At 34.0% G+C, this 24,331-nt stretch overlaps 1 protein-coding gene and 1 non-coding gene across 2 annotated transcripts; both read left to right on the top strand.

Moving 5' to 3' along the window:
• Positions 1-1,236: 1,236 nt before the first annotated feature.
• Positions 1,237-1,310, top strand: TRNAD-GUC. The gene has a single exon. It is a non-coding gene; the product is annotated as a tRNA-Asp (tRNA).
• Positions 1,311-16,091: 14,781 nt separating this feature from the next.
• LOC111397100 (9-cis-epoxycarotenoid dioxygenase NCED1, chloroplastic-like) lies at positions 16,092-18,180 on the top strand. The gene has a single exon (XM_023023839.1). The coding sequence runs from the start codon at positions 16,174-16,176 to the stop codon at positions 17,929-17,931; it is 1,758 nt and encodes a 585-aa protein (XP_022879607.1). The 5' UTR covers positions 16,092-16,173; the 3' UTR covers positions 17,932-18,180.
• Positions 18,181-24,331: the final 6,151 nt, after the last annotated feature.

The raw sequence follows: 24,331 nt of genomic DNA, 5'->3' as shown, positions 1-24,331 counted from the left end.
AGTTTTTATCTAAATACAAAACTGAATCCTGAATGGGAATTGAAATTTGTTAAATTCTGCTGTGCATGTTTAAGTAAATTCCCAACAATAGCTGCTTTTGAGCTTTCTAGAAATGTCAAGTCTTCTATAACATCATTTGTTCCAAAAGTCAAATTTTTGAATTATACCGTGGTCTATTTTAGCGAAGTTAATAACTGAATGAAGCGTGTCTACATTCTACTCTACTATTTTTGGTAATTTTTTGGGCCTAAAATAACCATCTCTTTTGAATATTGAGTAATGGGAGCGGATGTTTATTGTGATGGAAGGCATATGCAAAAGCATTGTAGATACTATCATTTTGTAAATCTGATAAAGTGTTCATATGCTGTTGTAGGGTGAAAAGACGTTCAATGAATTGAAAGTAATTGAATAAATGAAGTTGGACATGGGCTATATTTCCTTGTACTTAATCACAAATAAGAAGAATCAGAAATGTTAAGTCTTTCTACTGTTGTTATTGACTATAGAATGTTTATTACTGAAAAAATGGATTCCTCCGTTTGCTCGTTTGGTCTGGATTGCTTAATAAGGGAAAGTCTATGCGATTGTAGTAATGACAAACATTGAGTTGATAATGTAATTCACAAAAATCAAACACGTTTAACACACTAACATTACCTTTAAAATAACTCCGCTCGTGCATTGCACCGACAAAGACTAGTCATTTGTAAAAATGTCCAAAATTTGTTAAATTCTACAATGAGGACAAAATTATTCATATAATTAAAAATTTTATTGGCCAATAATAACTTAATACATAACTTATACTACTTATTTAAAAAAATATCGTATCAATCATGCATTAAATGCTCACTTTTCCTTGTAAGTGGGTAAATAAAACATTTATAAAATGTCGAGAACTACATTTAAAATATCAAGAACTTTGTGAAATGTAGAAAATTCTCATATTTGAAACGAAATCTGATTCTAGACAAATGAAGCGTCAAGTGTTGAAATAAACAAGATCCAAATGCTAATGACAACTTTTATAATTTCAAGAATGTCATCAAATGTTAAGAATAACAATTATTAAACACAACTTATCAACAAAAACGCTGGTTCAAATCCAACTCGGTCCAATAATTCACCAATCTATCATGAGATGGTATAACCTCCTTGTCCTTCCGAAATACCCCATACGAAATATGAAGATCAAAAAAGAATAAAATTTTCTGCTAGATCCCTTATTTCCCTGGGATTGTAGTTCAATTGGTCAGAGCACCGCCCTGTCAAGGCGGAAGCTGCGGGTTCGAGCCCCGTCAGTCCCAACAGATCTAATAAATACATCAATTAATTTCTCCCTTTCTATGAAAGGATGTCAGGGGGCAGAATTTAATTTCCAAAACAAAGAGGTTTTTTTTTCTTTCCTATTTTTCCATTTTTTTAAGGTCCCATCGAAGAAATAACAAACCCTAAAATGGTGATATTAGATCTTTTATACTGGCCTCATTTTTATCAAATTTCTTTGTCTTTGCCTTCCAAAAAATCACAAGGAGTTTAGAACTTAACTCTTTTTTTTTTTTTTTTTTTTCATTTCGCTTTTCTTGTTTGTTTGGGTTTGTAACTATGTGACTAATCGAAGTGCAAGGATTGGTGTGGTTCCTCTACGCCTAGGACACCAGAATATTGAACCATGAACGAAGAAAGGCATGAGAGAAAAGCCTATTGGCTAGTGATTGTGAGGCCCCAATTTCAAAGAAAAATTACCTTCTACCAAGAAAAGAATTGCGGAGAACCTAATAAACTTGTAAAATTTGGATGAGATTAAATTTCTCGAAATGAAATATATGATTTTCTTGTGAACTGAAAGCATATAGTTACTTTTTAGTGCTAATAATTTTTCTACTTCATCTTCTTTATTGTTTTCCCAAAATTATTGTTCAATACATAATAGATAATGAAAACAAATGAATCCATTAAATATTAGCTAGCATTAATGTGACTTCTCATAGAAACTACTTGATTTTTAATTTTTTTTTTTAAATTCATGACAAATTCAAAAAAAAAAAAAAAAATGCTTCAGTTTTCATTAAGGTTATAATAGAGAATTTGGTACCAAATTTGACCATTTTTGTAAGAGTTATCAAAATTGGATATTTTTCGATTGGCAATCATGAAATTTGTCATTTTTGTACATTTTCCATTTTAAAATTCGGACCTGTTATGTGGCCCTGGCACTAATTCTTAGAAAAATGAAAAAATTACTTAGATACTTACATTTAAAGACTAATTTTCAATAATAAGGAGGATAAATTTTTATTTCACAAATCAGGTGTTAATTAGATTTAATAATTATAATTATTAAAAATTTAATTAAACCTAGACTACATACCCACCAATTCCACCATCTCCCTTTTTGGCAGTGAAGTATCATCGATCGCCGCAGCAAAGGAAGCAAGCATCTTTCCTATGATGGAGGGTCTGATGGTGTTCCAACCTTTAAAAAAAAAAAAAAAGATTCTGAAGTTAATTTGTGGAGCTTACATAACTTTATAGATTTTTTGTTCAAAAATACTCACGGACTACACATCAATTGGTTGCTACAGAAATATCTTGTGATGGAGAAAAAGGAAGAACAACCAGCAGCCATCAATGCATTTGAATTGATTTCTATGTCAAAGGGTCTCAACCTGGGGAATCTTTTAAGTGAAAGCAGGATGGAATATACATCTTTTCTTCATAGATGTCCCTGGCTTCTTGCGTTGCCTGCTAGTTTAGTTTCCACAAGGATAAGAATGAAACATTTTTAGATAAATGCTAGAAAATATTTGGAGGTGATGGTGAAGGTGATTGGTGGTAGATCGTGGTGCTGGTTTGCCATGTGTGCAGATTTGTTTGTGGTGATTCTATGTGACAATGTATTTATTGTGATTGATTTTGATCAATTCTATGTTAATTGTGATCGGTTATAACTTGCTCGCATATTGTCACAGTTAAGATTGATATGATCACAAACAATTACATTGAATACAAATTTGTTTACAGTTAATTACACTGAAGATAGATCTGATCGCAGATAATAGAGATCGGTGACTTAGTTACATACAGTCAAAAATTAGATGATCACAAACAATTATATCAAAGACAAACTTGATCAATAATGGTAATTTATAACATAGGTATGGTTACCAACAATAAATCTAGTTATGAATAATCCAGTCAGTCACAAATTTGGTCACATACAATGCACCACTATCGCACCACAAATTTTGGAGATTTTTCTACACTGGGTCTGGGTGTGGAGTGAGGTATAGAGAGAAATCGTTTTCAATTTATGGAAATTTTTCTACCGTGGAATGGGGTGTTGCGTTGTAGGGTGGTTCCCTAGGGTTGGGTGGGTGACGTGGGGTGTATTTCTAGTTTTCAATTTTTAGAAAAAAATTTAGGGGTGGGGTTGGTGGGGGTGAATATGTAGATTAAATTTAATTTTACATTATTATTATTATCACCTGATTTATGAAATATTTTAGGGAATTTGTCAGTTGTGAAATGTGATTTTTATATATACGAGTTATTTATTGTTTCCTTAAAAGATATTGGCAATTTAATCCCAGTACAACTTATGGACTGTTTGGTTATGGTGATATCCTAAGATCTCTCCAACAATTCAATAAAAAAAAATCCTAATCAAACGTCAATTTATTGTCATCATCTTCAATATCAACTTAGCCCTTGTTTGAGCTCCATTTTGGGGGAAAATGCAATTTTTAATAATGTATTGATGTGAAAATTTTGGTTAAAAAATAAAAAAAGTTTTAAATTTGTGTGCGATGTTATTTTATTAAAGAATATGTAGTTGAAATGATGTTAAAACACTATTTAAAAATGCATTTTCCCTCAAAGAATGAGGCCCAAACAATGACTTGGACTTCGTTTCAAGCTTTTCCAGCGCCAATTGTTTCAGATACTGGGGCAAAAGGAACGCAACTATGGAGACACTAAAGTAATTATCAAAGAACATCAAATTGCTGAATGCACTATCTTATCATAAGTTTCACTAAATCAATATTATTTTGTGCATATTGTTAGAAAAAACTTTTACTGGATAAAATTATCTATCTTACCCTTCAAAAGAACTGAGAACGTGACTGAGTCACTGGATAAAATTACCCATGTTACCCTGCAAAAGAACTGAGAACATTTTTTTTTTGATAATCATTGGTATCCGGGCCAGCTTATGCGCACCTCGACTAATCCCATGGGACCCTGAAATTTACAGTCGGATACTCACTTCAGTGACCTTGAGGGGACTCGAACTGGTGACCGTTGGGGAGCAAATTCAAAGTCTGACCACTGAACTACCCCTCAAGGTTAAAAGAATTAAGAACATAACTGAGTTATTTGATAAATCCTGGAAAAAGAAAATTTATTTTCATTTTTTTTCTGCATTAATCATTAACATGAAAACTTAAGTTTTTGTACAAGGAAAATTACAGATATGAAACAAGGAAATCATCTTTTTGAATGGGATCTTTCACCGTCCACAATGATATCAAATCTCTTCAACGCATATGCAAAATTTCGCCGCAAAAAGTCGGACAACAATGGTGTATCTTTTAGGGAAAGAATGGTTTATAGTAAAGACTCTGATAGTGTGGGAAATGAAGAAGATAATATATATTGAGATTTGATTAAATTTAGCCATTGGTTGAGCCCCATTTTGGGGGGGAAAATACATTTTTAAATAGTATATTGATGGAAAATGTGTGATTAAAAAATAATGAAAAGTTCTGAATTTACGTATAATATTATTTTATTAAAAAATATATGTTTGAAACGATTTCAAAACACTATTTAAAAATGCATTTTTCCCAAAGAATGGAGATCAAACAAGGACTTAATTTTTTACCACTCATTTGGTTGGGCCACAAATTTATAATCTCAAAATGTTTTGTCACATAGGAGCAATACCATGAATTGATTTGACTTGAGCTGTAACTCTTTATTCATTTTGAAGAAATTATTCTCTTGTCTACGATGGATAGGATAAAACTGTCCGCTTGTTGGAATGAAAAAAAGGGAACAGTAAACGTGAGTATGGCCATGCGGTACTGAGAGTTTGAGGCTCGTCTACAAATTCACCATGCGACTGGATGAAGCTGTACCATGCCGTCGCATGGTACATTATTTTTTACCGTTATGTGGCTGTTTTTTACTATTGTGAATTCAAATTTGGTGGCCTTTCATACATCTTTTGGCACCATTTCGAGCATATAGTCAAGACCTATATATATATATATATATATATATATATATATATATATATATATATATATATATATATATATATATATATATATAGGTCTTGACTATATGCTCGAAATGGTGCCAAAAGATGTATGAAAGGCCAAAAAATTTGAATTCACTTCCATAATCGAAGATCAAACCCTGGTTTTCATTTATATTCAATTTCTCTTATTGCGTTTTTCAAGTTTTGAAAAATTTCAGTTTGTGCTTTGATGAAAAATTCTTTATGAAACTTGTTATAATTCTTTAAATTGTTTACCGGAATACACTTAAACATTTCAGTCAATTAGAAGAGGGGGAAATATCGTTTGAGGACAACGATATCATGTTCGGGCCTCCGATTTTATTCTTACAAATTTCTGGTTTTGATTCATATCCTGCTGAATGTTCTTTTAGTTTCTTCTCCATCACTCCATTGTTTCCAACAAATGTGACTAGAGAACACTCTCCAAAGTGAACAAGATAAAATTTCCCACGTGGGCATGAGAACAGGAGTGTTCATTTGAATTGCATGTTAAATTGTTTTCACCTAAAGCTAACAAAATTGCTCAAATGCAAGCATCTTTTCTTTTTTTCCAGATCTAGGGAATTACAACCATAATTTAAAAAGGGTGATGCCAGATGTACACCTTTGGTGAGGAGGGCGTAATGTACTCCCTCTGTCCCAATTATATGGGCTGAGTTTCCTTATTTTTTTGTCCCAAATATATAGTCTTGTTTCTTTATTTAAAATGTTTTGTTTTTTAGGTTTACTATTATACCCTTATTTAATATGCCTAGTTATAATAAAAAGAGATTTTCCACTTCTTGGAAATATGGATAAAAAAACTCTCTTTTCATCTTCTTCTACTTGTGATTCTCCCACTTCTTCGTTTCCTTCACTATTTGTCTTCACTAAATATGCTTCTAATAAAATACATTTCCCATTTCTTATCTTTAGAAAAACACATCCACATGCACTACTCCCCTAATTCTCTACACATTTGATTCTCTGCAAATGTAATTGTCTAAAATCTGTGTCTAAACCATGAGTACAAAATCTAAAAATCATCCACATTCCATCGAAGATACTTGCACAGCAATGTTTAGAAATGAACTCGACTCGAAAAAAATGATGAGGCCCTTGCTTGATTTGAATGCTCCGCCGACTGAAGATGGTTATATTTCCGCTTCTCAAGAGTATCAACATGTTATCTCTCGGATGATCAAAATCTATCTACCCAAAATCTACGAAGACCAAATTGATGCTCTTGATGATAAACTCAATGCTGATATCAAGAAATAGTCGAGGCCCATTGCATAACCATGAATCTGTATGTCGTGATACCACAAATTTTTTTATTTTTACAACAATTTAATGACAAGGATTAATTTGGTTCAATGCCAATGTTAACAGCAATTTAATCTAGATGTTTTTGCCATGAAACTGGATTAAATTTAAAGCAACGTAATTTGGGTCCCTTTTTTTATATAGTGAATTGAATTCTAGTTTGGAGTAAGTTTTTTACATCAACTTACAGCAAGTTTTTTATGCACGGATGTTGACATCATGGTATAGAGTAAAACAATTAAAGCTCCCTCTTTTATATTCATTGATCAACGAGAAACTACAAACACAAATCTGCAAAGTTACCCAATTGAGTTAAGAGCTGCCTTTGTTGTGACTAAAACTTCGGAGTCAAACTGAATGCAAATAGGTAGTTACCCATTTCTAATCAATTTTTGTTTGTTCATATATGGAATTTTATAATTGTTACCTCCCAAATTTTTCATCACCTCGATCATGCATGATTGTAATGTCAAAAACACGTTGTTCAAATCTTCAGTTGGAAATTTCTCAAAAGCATTCTCCATTGCTAAAACGAAGTCTTCAATTGTAGTTGGAGCCTCTTGATGTTGAAGTGAATCAATGGCTCTAAAAAGCCCAAGGTCTAAGACATTCATATCGGGGCTGTTTGGAGGTTGACAACATAAAAAAATATCGAATCCATCCTTTCTCGCTGCTTTTACGAAACTACTATCGTCAACATCCAAATGTGGCTTTGCATTGTCTTGTTGAATGAAGATGGTCCTAGAACTTGAACATGGCCATTTTTGTTTGATTGCAGGCAACAAATTTTCAATTATACATGATCGCATGACATCTTTAGTGACCGACACAATAGGCTTCGATTCCAAAGTCCCGGCTACACGATTTTTACTATTCCGCTTTGTTGGTTCCTTAGACACAAATGGCCATATTCCAATTTTTCCGTCGAATTCTTCATTTGTAGTAGCATCAAATCGTGGACGAGCAACGGTAGCCAAAAACATTGTCTTTGTAATAAATCTTTTACTTTTACACGTGCGAAAGGGCTCCGTTTTATCGGGATGGAGATAATACTTTTATGATGTCTTAGACATATAAAACCACTTTTCATCAATATGAATTTGATTATACATGTTAACAAAAGTAGGTGTAGATGTGAGGGTACCTTCATCTACCATTGATAGGCAAAATTCTAACCTTGCTTTCTTGTTCTCATCCAACAAATATGGTTTCATGGGATTTGGATGTGGCCAAATATGTCCTTCTTTGACTCTCCTATATTCAAAGCCTTCGATAAAGATCTTATATTTGTTCGATGACGGAAAGGGATATCCCTCATTTGTTCGAAATCAATTTCGACATCTCCTATTCAATAGCTTGGAAGAGAAATCTGGTACATCAATATTTGAAGTACTAAAATATTTTCCTTCATGCCAAATTCTAGAAACTGATCTAGTAGATATAGAAAAGGAGTTGGCAACTTTCGAAATGGTTCCTTTTGCTAACTTTCCATCTTTTCTTTCATGGAGTAGCATCTCAAAAACAGCTCTTTTTTCATCACATAAGAAGTTTTTCTTCTTAGTTGGATGACACATATTGTTAGCCACTGTGTTGGTAGTGCATAAAGAGTCAACATCTTCTGGGAATTGATTCAAATCAAATTGAAAAATTTGTGGAACAGGTAAATAGTTATCATCTAGTGAAGGAATGTTTTCTGGCGAAAAATTCAAATCAATGGAAATAGTTCTTGATGTACTACTTATTTTTACTTGTGATTAAATCTATCTACATATCTCTATTTATAATGTGCAGTGAAAAATTTCGAAAAAAAAAGTGGCGTTTTCTGTAGAAAATTTTCGTGAATAAGTTGGCGGACTTGCAAACTGAAAATTTGTTTTGATCGAAATTTTAAATTCTGCTTTTTGTGGCGGTAAGTAAAAGTTTTTATCTAAAGTTTAAATTCTAGTTTTTGTTTAATTTGTTTCAAAAGTTCAAATTATGGTTCCAATGAATCTCATCAACATAATCAACTACTTTCAACAATAATTTACCACTACTAGTTGTTGAAAATTAAATAGGGGTAAATTAGGAAAGTTATTGGCAAAAATTACATTTTCAATAACATTAAATAAGATTTCTTAATTTATGTGAAAAACCAAATCAGCCCATATAATTGGGATGGAGGGAGTATTATTTACACCTTTGGTGTACAAGTAGAATTATTCATTGAAAAAGGTCACGTAGTTTTTGACGTGGGAGTTCTCTATGTGGACATGCATACCAACTTGCTTGTTCCCAAAGCTTGGACTTCTGTTATTACAACAAGTTGTGAAGTTCGTCGACGACGTACATAAGAAAGCAATAACTCTGGTCAGTACCAACTTGTTGGATGGACTCCTTGTTAAATTCACTTACTTGAAAAGTTACATATTAATCCTATTTTCTCTTTGAGGTTGACGATATTTCACGTCTCGAGGGCCCTTCAGACAGTGAGTTTCCTAACCCACTTGCAGGACTAGAGCTGAATATCAACTGAGCAAGTGCACAACTTGACATGTGTTTCTGTCAAATATCTAGCACGTTACAAAAGCCAAAAAGATGTGCACAAAGAGGAAAGGGCTTATTTGTAATATTGTTTGTTGCTTCTACACAATGTCGTGTATAATTGTTACTAAACATGTACTTAGTTGCTAGAAAAATTGAACAATGATAAAGTAACATGATTTTGCTTAATAAGGTTTTTTATCCTCATTTGGGTCTATTCACAGGGTACAATTCTGAGTCATTCTCTTGAAACTCGTCCTCTTTATCATAAATTATCCTCTTGCCCCGAATGACATGAATCAATAGGAAAATCTCAATTCATCGAGTCTTTCGATACAATCAAATAGAAAGTCCCAAAAGCATAGAGATGCGCGAGGTAGGGATGGCTGTACGCTCAACTCCTGATATTAAATTGAGGTCACATAGGGACATATTATCCTAAAAAGAACAAAAGGAACAAGGAAACAAGATGTTCCATGCACTAATAATCTTAAAATTAATGAGACAAATCTCTACTAATTAATGAATCCTTCATATTTAGGACTTTTATTGGCTGCTTTTGTTTTTAAAATCTGATTATTATTATTATTATTAGCTGCTGTCTCGAAATGAAGTGCGAGGAAAAGAAAGAATGTAAAGTGCTGATAATGCCACAGAGTCGATTTATATCTTGAGGAATTATTCCAACTGCTACTTTACCCTAAACTTCTCCTGCTCTTCGACCTGAGCTTTATGAGATAGAATCTTCTCCTTAATTAAATTAACATGCCATACATGGAGTGCATTCACTACTATTCTAGTAAGATTAATATATTCCAAATCGTCTTAAGTAGTGTTTTTTATTGAAATGAATAAATTATATTTCTTAATAAATTAATTACTTGTTGTACTGCAAATGATTAAGTAATTATTTTTCATATAATTAATGGATTTCCTTAATAATGCAGATCTTATCACGAACAGAAAATCGATTAAATTCATTCTTACAGTATCTAATTATATTGCGTATCATGCAAATCATTTCTGGTTCATCGGGCCACCTGCAAAGTGACTTGATTGTTGTAAATCAAGATTCGATTATAATTTATAAGTAATTCTTAATTAACAATAATTAACTTTCACATGTCGTGACATAATTAAATAATTCGTGGCAAATGCTAACAACATCAAGTAGCCGTAATCAAGAATCGCAGAACTAATGCTTATATATAAAATATATAAAGTTATATAATTAATAATAATGTAATAGGTGGAAAACAATTATATAATTAAGAGCGTTAAGCGCGTTATTAATTAATTACTATTTATGAATTATCCTGCTGCATTCTAAATATCTTCTGCTGCAAGTAACCCTATATAAAACATGGAATAATCACACAATATATCAAAAAAATAAAAAAAATTCAATGTGGGTAGCTATGGTTTCTATTACTTTTTTTTAAGGATTTCCATGTTGCTTCTCTCCCTCTCTAAGTTAATGCATGATAAAATTTAATTGAGACTAGACTGTTTTATTATTGTAGTGTGATTAGTTCATTAATGCATGTGGGGTATTTTGAACACAGTGCAATCCATGTGCCGGCTGCTGCCATCGTCAATAGCTAACTTTTTAATACATGCTTAACAAAAAATCAAATATAATTAATGGACCACTTATTGAATGATTGACAATCCCATGTTATACAAGTTAATTAAGCCTCGATCCGTTTGCTAAATATAGAGTAGTAGTAAGACGAATGAAAGTAAATCCTACAAAATGTGTGAACAATATATAAAAAATAATAATTATGAACGTGTAGTTAATATTAGTGACTGATTTTAATAAACCTAAACAAAGGCAATTTAAGTAATTTCTAGCGTGAAACTTGTGGTGATAACATTATAGCTTTGTCCATCGATAACCACAGAGTTTTAAGGTTCCATTATGTTGAAAATTTATCATTAATATTCCCATGAGATGGTGGTGGCTGATTCCACAAAAATCAATCTTGAAGTTTCGACTAAAATATCGATCATATATGTTAAGGCAAGCCATAGTTTGATTTTACCCTTAAAAGTTAAAACCCAGAAAAAGCCCACTTGATAGTTTGATATATTTGAATCTGGAACCCTAATCGTGATGTCTATGACTACAACCATACAAAAAACTCCTGCTTTATTGCTTCTCAATGTCATGCCATATTATCCTATCCTTTCAAAGATGTGTCACTTCTTTGCAAGTGGATTCTAAACCATATGGTCTTGTTTTGTCCTCTAAAAAAATCCACAAAGCAACAATTTTTCTAAAGCAGATGTTACAGTGACAAAAATCAGGTTGACATACAATTTGAACGACACTCATAAAATAGGGGGCCCACTTTTTTTTTTGAATTTTTAATTCAAATGAAATCCGCGTGCATGTGTGAGGTGGTCACCGCCTCTGTTGCCCATTTTTTGTCACTGGGGCTTAATTCTTTTTTCGAAATTATTACTTGACATTAATTAATACCCCATTTAGTTTCTGTTTTATCTATAAAAAAAATTTTCTCTCCTCTTTTTAATCATATATTCCTCAATAAAATAATATTATATGTAAACTCAAAACTTTTTTTTTCGTTTTTAACCATACATTCTTAAAATAACCACTATTTCAAAATAAATTTTTATGGAGCTCAAACAGGAGTTGATTATGATATGTTATGCAATGACCTAAAAAAAAAGAAAGAAAAAAAAACTCATATTCATAAGAGACATTAACTTGGCAAAACACGGTAGGAAATGGAACACTAGATCGAACTAACATGGGTAGTTGTAATTGCTCAAGATTTAATTTTTTGAATATAATATAATTTTTATCAACCAAAACCATAATGGAGAGGAATTATTTATTATAATGAAAGAAATAAAAAGTACAAACTTAGGAGGAATATACAACTTAAATTTTAGTTTAAACTACAACATTAGAAAAATTGAGCAATAGTAGACTGGAACTACATATGAATTAGCCTGCACTACATCTCGTGTGGCCTCGTCACACATTGTGTTATCATATGTCTAATCAAGTACTTTGTCGACTCATAGTATGTCAGATTGTATCCAGACTCTTCATCATATCCCTCATCAATATCATTGCTAGGTATGAGTCCCTCGAAGAAGTAATAATGCTGTGTTTGCTCTAAGGTTGGTCACATGTTGCTCACATATTCTTGAGCACGATCTTAAATGACAATCCCTTCATTCCACTTATCTCGCTATGAATTTTTTCCATGCTATATAACATGTTATTGGAAATCTAAACACGAACAAAACCTTGTAATGAAAAGGGGTTGCCTCGTCAACTCTTAATTGATTAATACTAGTCAAGGATTACAGGTTGGGGACCTAGGAATAAGTCGCCCTACAGCATCTTGATATTGCTCGCGGTCAAGGTACAAACGTTATTTTTGTATGCTGCCCGTTATAATTAATAACGTTAGGCTACAACTCGTATTAATTTATTAATACCACAAGGATGATTGATTGATATAGGAACTTGATTTTGATGGTTGTTCATGAGGATCCCGGCATTGACCTTATATCTCCAATTAACATTATACAAATAATATGTGGACATGACATGACGCGGGAGGAAAAAGAGGGGGGGGGGGGGGGGGGGGGGGGGGGGGGGGGAAGTAATATGACAACAAATTATAAGTCCTTGCAATTTCATTTTACTGATATACACAATTTTTAAAAATAAATGAAAAGAACTTCTGATATCGTGTTGGACTTAAAGGTATAAACGAATGCCCATTTTGGGGGCACTTGACCTTGTCCGACAAAGACCATCAGCATTGACCCCAGCCGTGCTAGATCCAAATAATTTTTAACCTTCAATTTGCATATATTTTTTTTCTCCTTTTCGAGGAAAAAAAAAATCATGTGGGGCTGGCTAAGCAAGTTACAGCCTTAAGGGTTTAGTCTAGGCTAGGGCTGTCAATGAAATGAATTTTGATCCGAATTCGATGAAATTAATGTGAGATGGATTTCTGGTCTCAATCCAATAATCTGATCAAGATTTGAATCTAATAATCCGTTAACTAAATGAAGCATATATGGATATAGGTCACTTTGATCCTATAAGAACCACATCCGATGTATTATAATAATATAATATATTTTACATATTATTGCATAATTTATTAAACGTGATTTTTTTTCTATTTTGAAACTTGTATGATACTTTACACATAATTTTCAAATAATAAATAATATTAGATGATGGTATAATATTGTTAATTGAAATATTTGAAGCGGTTTATTTTTTTTATGAATTAAAATAAGATAAAAATAATAATTAATTTATTTTATTAATTAAACAACCAAAAGTGCCAACAGTTGGAATTGCTTTCATTATTCTCAACTTCTTACTTTCAACATCAGATACTCACTAAAATATCATAAGATTTAAAATCTATAAATAAGTGGACAAAAAATTGGGTAAAAGGCTATCTGGACCTTTTAATTTTAGCGTTCAGAAGTTGACTAATATAAATTTTCTCTATTTCTAATTTTTTCAAATTCGATCGGATTGAATATTCGACAATATAGCACATCAGATATGAATTTAATAATCAAATATCCGTTGGCGAATCGAATTGAATAATTATTCTTATCGGATTAGATCGAATTTGGATAGGGGGAATGAAAGTTGTTGGGTGACGAAAGAGGTCTAGCTAATCAATTGGTCGAGAATTTGATTCAAATTCGATCTATTTACAACCCTAATTAAAATCAATTGTGCTACATAAACATGTACTGATTACGATTGAGCTATCTAGCCCGTTATTTTCCTTGGAACACAACCCTAATTCTAGCTCAATCTTGTTCCTTCTAATCGGACACTGGAACGCCAATCGTGAATTATATTAAGGGGCCGTTTGAGCCCCATTATTTATAGATTATAATGAGATGAGTAGTGTTTTTTTGAAAAATGAATGATTGAAAAGTTTTTAATTTATGTATAATATTATTTTATTATAGTTAAAAGTAGATGAGAAAAAAAATTAATTTAATGTAATAAAAAATAATGTGGTTCAAACAGGGCTAAATGGTTCCTCTTGACCAAATTTATGTGGGACACAATATTCTTAACAGTTGCGGATAAAAATGGTGATTATTTTTAACAGAGGAAAAAGACAAGTTTGTCCTGCAAATTTTACTGATTTCTAGGTTCGTGGAAGTGCATGTCATGTGTCTTTAGCTGTGTTCCGCGTGAGATCATCAGATTCAGGTGAAAAAGGATTGGTAATAGGCCACGTGTGTGTGATGTTGGTCTGCCCTTGTGCTAGTTTGTACTTTCCACTGACTACAAACTGTTTATTTTAAGATTTTCATTTTTTCCAATTACAAAAGTTATTATAAGAGAAAATTGCTTGAAATGTCCAGTTTCATATATCAATTTACAAAAATGTTCACTTTCACAAATTCTTATAAAAATATCCATTTTGGAATTTTTGGACAAAAATATTCCTGTGAACAATTTATGATTCCATACAAAGACAAGAAATTGACATTTTTGCAAAAAAATTATTGACCAATAAATTTTTGACACATAGCCTGTCATATTTATTTCAAAAGTGCACATGTCAAATCACAATTAATGCTATTTTTTTCATTGACACAGAAACGTCAAGAATTACATTTCAAGTGTAGAAAATTGTCATATTCAGAATGAAATATCATTCTAGATATTTAAAATATCGAGAATAACGTTTGAAATGTCGAGAACATTTAATATTTTGATTTGACAGATGCACTTTTAAAATATAAACGGGATTCAAATATCGAGAATGACATTTGAAATGTCGAGAACATCATTTTAATATAACTTCTCATAGAAGCTACTTCTCGAAATCAATAACAAATTGAAAAAATAAATAAATTGCTTATTTTTTCATAAAGGGCATAATAGACAATTTAGTGCTAAATTTAAAAATTGGACATTTTTAAATTGACACTCCTGAAATTAAACATTTTTGAAAATACCCCTTATTATAATTTGAACAACTTGATGAATTCGTAATTGATGATGAATTAGGGGCAGTGAACGAGGAAGTCTGATAGAACTGTTCCGGGAAATTGAGAGATTGCAATATTCAATTCTTTTGTCGTGATGTTCATTTAACTCGATAAACTTTAATAACATCGTATAACGAAAGAAGATAAGTTACAAAATTCTATCAAACTTACCTTACATACAGTATTTTCTTGTCATTTTTATGCACTTCATAAAAAAAATCTGCCACGTGGTCATTTTAAGATTTTTTTAAAATTTTTTTTTTTAATTACAAAAGTTATTATAATTTGAATAACTTGATGAATTCGTCATTGATAATGAATTAGGCGCAGTGAATGAGGAAGTCTGATGAACTGTTCCGGGAAATTGAGAGACTACAATGTTCAATTCTTTTGTCACGATGTTCATTTAACTTGATAAACTTTAATAACATTGAAAGAAGTGAAGAAACAAAATTCTGTCAAACTCAACTTACACAGCATTTTCTTGTCATTTTTATGCACTTCACAAAAATCTGCCACATGGTCTCCTCATACAAAGCTTAAGGTGGACATCCATAAACTAAAATACTCGTTTATTAAATAAAAATAAAAATAAAAAAGTTGAACCCCAACCTTGAAGGCTCCCACCACCCCGCCCCTAGAACTGTATGAGGGAGGTAAATCGCGGGACGTGCCACAACAGGTCACGGAACAAGAGCTGTCAGTACACTGCGCCTACAAAAAGTACAATTTTGTGTTTTAGGAATCGAACCCTCATATTGCGGCTGTCAGTAAGGCGTAAGATAACCTCACTCCTACCCTTTGCACAACTAGACTATGCCCGGATGGGAAAAAAAAAAAAAATACTCGTTTATTATCTCTATTTAAACCCCATTCTTCTTCTCCCTCTCACCCAAAATCCGCCTCTTCTTTTAAAATTTGTCTCTGTTGACCAAAACTGAAAAATTTTCTTCTGAATTTTAACATTGTAAATAACTTGAGAACAAATACACATGGCTTCTTCTATGGCACATACCCAGTCAATCTCTATTAGGAAGCCCAAGAGAAGAGACAAAATTCACCGTGCTCTACACTCCTCCTCTGTTCTCACTTTCCCAAAAGGCCCCATTGAAATACCAACAATCACGAGAAAGGAATCACCGGCGAAGACATCTCCACCCCCGGCGTCGTCGCCGCCATTGCCACAGTGGAACATGCTACAGAAAGCCGCAGCCAAGGCGTTGGACGCGATGGAAAGTGCGTTAGTCTCAAGCGAGCGGCAGATTCCACTACCTAAGACTGCGGACCCTCGTGTTCAAATTGCCGGAAATTTCGCTCCGGTATCGGAGACTGCCGTCAAGCATAACCTTCCGGTGGCAGGCACGATTCCCCACTGCATTAATGGTGTTTACGTGCGAAACGGTGCCAACCCTTTATTCGAACCAGTCTCCGGCCACCACCTCTTCGACGGCGATGGGATGATCCATGCAGTGACAATTGAAAGTAGAAACTCTGCGAGCTATGCGTGCCGCTTCACCGAGACAAAAAGGCTCGTTCAAGAACGTGAATTAGGCCACCCCGTGTTCCCAAAAGCCATTGGAGAGCTCCATGGGCACTCTGGTATAGCCAGGCTCCTCCTTTTCTATGCCCGTGGCATATTTGGGCTTCTTGATCACAGCCATGGGACCGGAGTAGCCAATGCGGGATTGATCTACTTTAATCAAAGACTATTAGCCATGTCTGAAGATGATCTTCCCTATCAAGTGAGGATCAAGCCGTCTGGTGATCTTGAAACAGTAGGCCGCTATGATTTTGACGAGCAATTGAGGACGACAATGATCGCTCACCCCAAGATTGATCCTGTTTCTCGTGAACTCTTTGCTTTAAGCTACGACGTTGTTCAAAAACCATATCTGAGGTACTTCAAATTCTCCGCCGACGGAAAGAAGTCACCGGATGTTGAGATATCATTGGACGTGCCGACTATGATGCATGATTTCGCGATCACCGAGAACTACGTGGTGATTCCCGACCAACAAGTGGTGTTCAAGCTTCAAGAAATGATTAAAGGTGGTTCTCCAGTGATATATGACAAAAACAAGAAATCTAGGTTTGGGATTTTGTCAAAAACAGCTGAAAATGCAAACAACATTATATGGGTTGATTGCCCTGATACGTTTTGCTTTCACTTGTGGAATGCTTGGGAGGAGCCGGAGACTAATGAGGTTGTGGTGATAGGCTCATGCATGACTCCTCCGGACTCAATTTTCAACGAATGTGATGAAAATCTGAAGAGTGTTTTATCAGAAATCAGGCTCAATTTGAAGACTGGTAAATCAACAAGGCGGCCTGTTATTCATGCATCAGAACAGATTAATTTAGAAGCCGGAATGGTGAACCGAAACCGGCTTGGTCGAAAAACTAGGTACGCGTATCTTGCAATTGCTGAGCCATGGCCTAAAGTTTCAGGCTTTGCTAAAGTCGACCTATCGTCCGGTCAAGTTCAGAAATTCATGTATGGCAATGAAAATTATGGGGGCGAACCATTTTTCGTGCCAAATGACTCAAATTCAGATGGAGAAGAAGATGATGGGTTTATTCTTGCATTTGTCCATGACGAAAAGGCTGGAAAATCTGAACTACAGATAATAAATGCCAGGAGTTTGAATTTAGAATCCAGTATCAAGCTTCCATCAAGAGTGCCATATGGTTTTCATGGGACATTCATAAGCTCAATTGACTTAGAAAATCAAGTATATTGTAAAAAATAAATTAATTCGAAATATATGTACGTATATATAGCCAGTACTGTATTTTTTCAGTAGGAGAGATATTCCTGAGGGATGTGGTAGATAAATGTCCCCGGACTCTCATATTTTAAATTTCAAGGTTCTTTTTTTGTTGGGTTTTACTAAGTGGGTTTTCAAGAAACCAACCTTGGAGTTCTTGGCGTGTAGCTATATGTTGAGCTCAGCTGGTTTCTGTGTGTTTTTTTTATTTTTTCCTTTATTTATGGAGACTCATTATTGTGTTCTGTCTTCTAAATCTTTGAACTTGACATAATTTGCTGCATATTCAGTCTCAAATTCAGACTCAAATGGAATTCGTGTAGACGTATGATTAGATAGTTTGAAAAATTAAAAAACAACACCAAATCATTTTCAGACATATCAATCTCTTTCTTCACTCCATGTTTTTCAATCTGATTATTTTACTATATATGTCGGTTCTTGATTTATTTTATTTTTAATATCGATCAGTCAATTTGGTCCAATACTTAAAATATAGTTATTTAGAGCATCACAACCACCTTCAATTGTTTTAATTTGATTTAAAGCATGCCAATATTATGGAAGAATTGTACGGTCAACTCTTTGCACACAGAAAGTTAGCGGCAGTGACCCACACCGTTAATAAGGTCACACTATGAAATGGACGTGCTCTACTACAGCATAGTTAGTGTCCGTGATACTTTTAATTTATTTGCCTGTGATTCAATGTTAGCCACAACTTCGTAAAAGATACTTCTTCTTGAATCACCATCCACCACAATATACCTATCAAATGTCCTAATTCACTTTCCAATTGGCTCAACTTGCAAGAACCAACTATATCTTAATTTCACATCTTTGTAATTCGAATTTCTAGCAAGAGGAGAAAGGCTCGACTCTAACTTATCCCGACATAGTAATTGCAAGTCAATTCTCGCCCAGATTTGCAATTTTTAATATCCCAAAAGAGTCTGGAACAAAAAGCCAAACAAGAATATGCCAGGCCCGGAAATTGTTGATAACACCCCCCTTTCACTACAAAAGGGACACTCAAAATCTCACATAGATACAAAGAAAGTAACTCTTTAGAGCATGAACTTCACGTGAAAATACTCGTGGAACTTGTACCCAAAAATCAAATGGGGGGAGTTGACTATTGGAAACTGGAAAGAGACTCCAATAAAGTCCAAAATGGATACAGTGCATGGACATAAAAATGGAAATTGATATTTTTTTCTCAGATATAATCAATTATCTGCGCACAATTAATAGTAATATTATCTCATCTCTATCCACTGACCGGTTGGATGTTCTAACATGTTTGATGAGTTGGATTATAACTTTGTTCAGTGTTAATGATTACTAGTCAAGTTAAACACGTCGGATTATGTGTACCAAATATAATCGCGATAAGTAACAGTATTATAGCATGCATACTTAAATGCCCAAAACTCAGGAAGTGATAGCGAGGCCTAGCTAGGTCCCCGCTTCACCCCATTATGTGTTATATTGTGTTTGTGCTTTATTTTAATTTTTAAGTTTGCAAGGCAAGTCACCAATGGATAATGCACAACACATTACCATATGGTGAGATGGTGATTATCATTCTACATCATCGAAAAAATAAAATCTCAATAAAAGAAGGCACAAAAGAACCCGCAAAATTTATAGAGATTTGCTTGAATATGAAATTACATCATCTTTTACATCTATAGTAATTCATTATAATAATAATAATAATAATAATAATAATAATAATAATAATAATAATAAAAATAATAAATTAAGGTAATTCTCTCTTTTCTCTAATATCTCTTTTTTATGATCATTGAATAAACTCGAACGATGGTTCACTTTTTAGACTCCGAGCAGGTTGACTTGTATATGGACTTTGCATAACGACAATGATTAGACTTACATAATGTGAATACAGAATAATAGAAGGAAAAAAATTACAATCCGATTTCTCCAAGTGAAGACACGTTTCCAGCTGAATTGGATGACGGTATTGTACCTTTTTGCTTGAAAATTAAGCAAAAACCAATCGAAGAGACACGATCATGTATCATAGAGTATAGTGGCCATTGACAAAACCCAAAATCAACTAAAATAGTCTAAAAGTAATAAAAAAAAAGTATGTTCAAACCGTGGTCGGTCAATTAGTAAGATAGTTCTGCCTTTAAATTGATTCACATGACATATTTTCAATTCTTCTGATAAATCAGTTACTCCATTCATTCTTAACTACGTAAAATCGGTCTTGAAGTAATCAAAATTCGTAAACACATGGCACAAATTTTACCATCCAAAACCGATTTGGACACGGAGTAAGACTTTTAAATGTAATAAAATGGAGATTATGGAGACACTATTAATGATATTAGTGTCACGTGTTGGTACATTATAACACGAAGAAAGTCCATTTTCAACTCTTATCTTTTAGGACAAGATAACTAGACATTGAACTATTTCCCCCACTATGTTCCTTCGACTTCGCATTAAAATAAAATAAAATGTTGCACCAACATTTAGCTGTACCCTTCTTTACATTTATAGTGGAGAAAACACACAATTGCCTCATCGATGTCGAGTGTTTGTTGAATGTAACTCTGTGAAGGAAAGGGGCTGAAGACTCTTGATTAATGTCAAACTCCACATTCGATTTTGAGATAAACTTTATCTTGGACGGAATGTTATTTATCAAAAAGAATAATTGATTTTCACTCCGAACATTGTGATTAGTACTTGATGATACCAAAAAAATAAAAATAAAAAATCGCACCTGTTATCTCCGAGCTTGATGTGCTTGATGACTGAGATTGATTGCTAGCGAGATCTTCCAATACTTGAAACAAAAGCGTCGAGGTGTATCATTGTCATCCCTCCAATGCTTAAGTCAGAAAGAGAATTTATACATGAGGGTATGAATTGAAAATAATGAAAAACGTACTTGAATAATGAATTTTGGTTATGCATTTATAGATGGTGGTGGTAAAGTTGTAGAATGATTCAACCACCTATACTCCTTATTGTTATTGTGTAAGGTGTTCATGTTATATTCAAATTGTCCCTGTTTGTGTTTGATCATACTATGATAAGTCAATTATGTGGATAAGGGCCACATGGAGTTATAGTTGGAGTGGGAGTAAAGTCTTCTAGAAAGTATGGGGTAAATTGTGTTAGAGAACTCGTGGCCTTACCTCTTTGGTGGGAAAAACACGAAGGGCCAAGGTCGGGACATACGAAAGGTTGAGGTCGGGGTTGGGTGTTTATGTGACATTAGTATTAAGCGACCAACATGTACACTCCGAATGACACACTTTTAGAATAACATCTTCTTATTTGCTAACAAGGATTGATGCATTGAGACGTAAAAAATTTAGTGGCACAGCAACATATCTCATCTAACAGGTGTTATAGAATTCCTCAATAACTAGACTTTAGTTTCCTTTTTTCTTGTCAATTTTTTATTTCTTGAATTTGGTTCAAAAACAAATACGTCAGGACATGTCATCTCCAGACGAGTTTTGCGAAAACCGACTGAGTTGGCTCGAATATCCAACACTTGGCATCCTCCACCCAACCTTGAAATAGATTGGTTGAAGAAGAGAGTTCCGACGTAGGCCTTATATATTTTCACCACATAATTGCCGCCAGACAAAATATGGAAATTCATATTCAATAAAAAGTGCGTGGAGTGACCCACCTCGTTTTACAATGTCTATTTATTATTTAAATAAATCACCTTATATTCGAACTTTTATGTGACAAATTCACTTACGAGTACTACAATTAACGCGTAAAGTGTCTCATTAAGTCGACCTTGGATTTTGGAACAAGGTTCAAATGATGGAGTTGGTAAGTCGACCTTGGAACAAGATTCAACACGGCTATGTGGATCAAAAAGTATTGGATTTGAGAAAAAAATGAATTTAAGAATGTACTGTATTTGATAAATTTGAGAATGGAATGAATGTTTAATCCATTAATCCGTGCCTTCAATATACAATAGTGCAGTGTATATATACAGCAAAAAGAATCTACTCCTAACTAACTTACACACAGTACACAGCAATGAAAACGTAACAAATCCAAGCTGTACAATAACAAATCCCTTCTAGACTATTCTCTTGTTATTACTGCTATGAAATCCACGTGGCCTGTATCCTCTCAAGACTTTAGCCAGGTCATCTTTGAGCTGCTCCATCCGGATCATCCTCTAACTTTAACAACTCCCCGCAAGATGGTGAGTATATATCCATTACTCCCATCTTGGACATACAAAGATAAAAGCTTTGAGAACTTAAAGCCTCAGTCAGAATATCAACAGTTTGTGATATGCTAGTAACATGTTGTGCGATGATGCTGCCATCTTGTATCTTATCTCGAACAAGGTGGCAACCAAGCTCTATGTGTTTGGTTCTTTCATGAAACATCGGATTTGTTGCTATATGAATTGCAGACTTGTTATCACAATTTAGAAGTGTCGCTTGAGAATGAGTGATCTGTAAATCTTTAAGCAAGTACCTAACCCTAGTTAACTCACAACAAAGATTTGCCATTGCCATGTATTCCACTTCAAAGATGATCGTGATACAACTTGTTGTTTCTTTGATTTCCATGATATCAAAGATGTCCCAATGAACACACAATATCCTGTTATTGACCTCTTAGTGTCCAAACAAGCTCTCCAGTCTGAATCACAATACCCTTCCAGCTGCAATTTTGAATTTGATGGATAGAACAACCCTTGTCCAGGTGCCCTTTTGATATATCGCAACACTTTATGAGCAGCATGTAGGTGTGGAACCCTAGGATTAGCCATGTATTGGCTTAGTAGCTAAACTGAATACGCAAGATCAGGCCTGGTAATTGTTAGATAAAGTGGCCTTCTAATTAACCTCCTGTAAAGCGATGGATATGTAAGCAACTCTCTTGCATCCTTGCTAAGCTTTATATTTTGATCAAGAGGGATTCTAGCAGGAGCTGAACCAATGGTGCCTGAATCTCCCAAGATATCCAGAGCATATTTTCTTTGACGTATATGAATGCCATGTTTAGACCTTGCCACTTCAATGCCTAAAAAATATTTCAACTTTCCTAGGTCTTTAATTTTGAACCTGTCATTGAGACTGACCTCAAGGTCATTGATGGTATCAATACAGTTTTCAGCCACTATTATATCATCTACATAAACCAAAATTGCTGTCAAAGAACTACCAATGAACTTAGTGAACAAACTATAATCCGCTTTTGATTGCACGAAACCTTGCTCAATAATGAAATTGGAAAGTTTAGAATACCATTGTCGTGAAGCCTGTTTTAATCCATATAAGCTCTTGCGTAGTTTGCAGACTTTGTTGCCATTGATCTTTGAGCAACCGGGGGCAGCTCCATGTAAACTTCTTCGTCTAAATCACCATGTAGAAAGGCATTATTCACATCAAATTGACACAAAATCCATCCTTTGATTGCTGCCACTTCCAACAGAGTTCTGATAGTCACCAACTTCGCTACGGGCAATAATGTTTCATGATAGTCAAGTCCTTCCTGTTGTCTGTATCCCTTCACCACAAGACGTGCTTTGAGCCTTTCAATACTACCATTGACATTGAATTTGATTTTGTACACCCACTTGCATCCTATGGTCTTCTTATCAGGAGGTAGGTCGGCCAAAACTCAAGTATCATTAAGTTCTAAAGCTTTAATCTCAGCTTTCATGGCATCACACCATTCAGGAGAGGTCATGGCTTCTTGATAGTTTCTTGGCTCAGAAAGATTTGTTATCGAAGTTACAAAAGCACGATGAGGTGTAGATAATTTATCATATGAGATTCTATCACTAAGAGGAAAGATGCTACCTGCATTATTCATTTCCTTTTGCTTGTGCAACCTCTGAGATGGGAGAGATAAGGAGACTTGCTCACATACGAAGTCCTGCAAGTAAGAAGGAGCCCTTCGAATTCTTCCAGTCCTGCGAGGTAAGTGTGTTGCAACAGGATGATTTAGTTCTAAAGTATTACTGGGGAGTTGTGTGGCATCATGGCTAATTTCCATATTGGAGTTGGAGATTTCTGGACATTTTGCAATATCAGACATGAATGAATATGTTTGATTATTCGTGTGATGATCAGTACCATTGAGAGGGGAGATGACATGATCATTTGAGAGACTTAGATTTTGTGTGAAACTGAGGTGATCAAAGTTAGACAAAGAAGTGTTGAATTCAAGATTTTTGCAAGGAAAGATGTTCTCATAAAATGTGACATTCCTTGAGATGAACACTTTGCTGGTCTCTAGGTTTAACAATCTGTATTCTTTTACTCCAAATGGATAACCAATGAAGACACATCTCTTAGACCTAGGATCAAACTTATGCCTACCATTGACAAGTGTGTTG

This window comes from Olea europaea, chromosome 7, assembly GCF_002742605.1.
Source record: "Olea europaea var. sylvestris chromosome 7, O_europaea_v1, whole genome shotgun sequence".
NCBI lineage: Eukaryota > Viridiplantae > Streptophyta > Magnoliopsida > Lamiales > Oleaceae > Olea > Olea europaea.
Note: the sequence above shows the minus strand (reverse complement) of the source record. Positions and strands in the feature narration are given on the sequence as shown.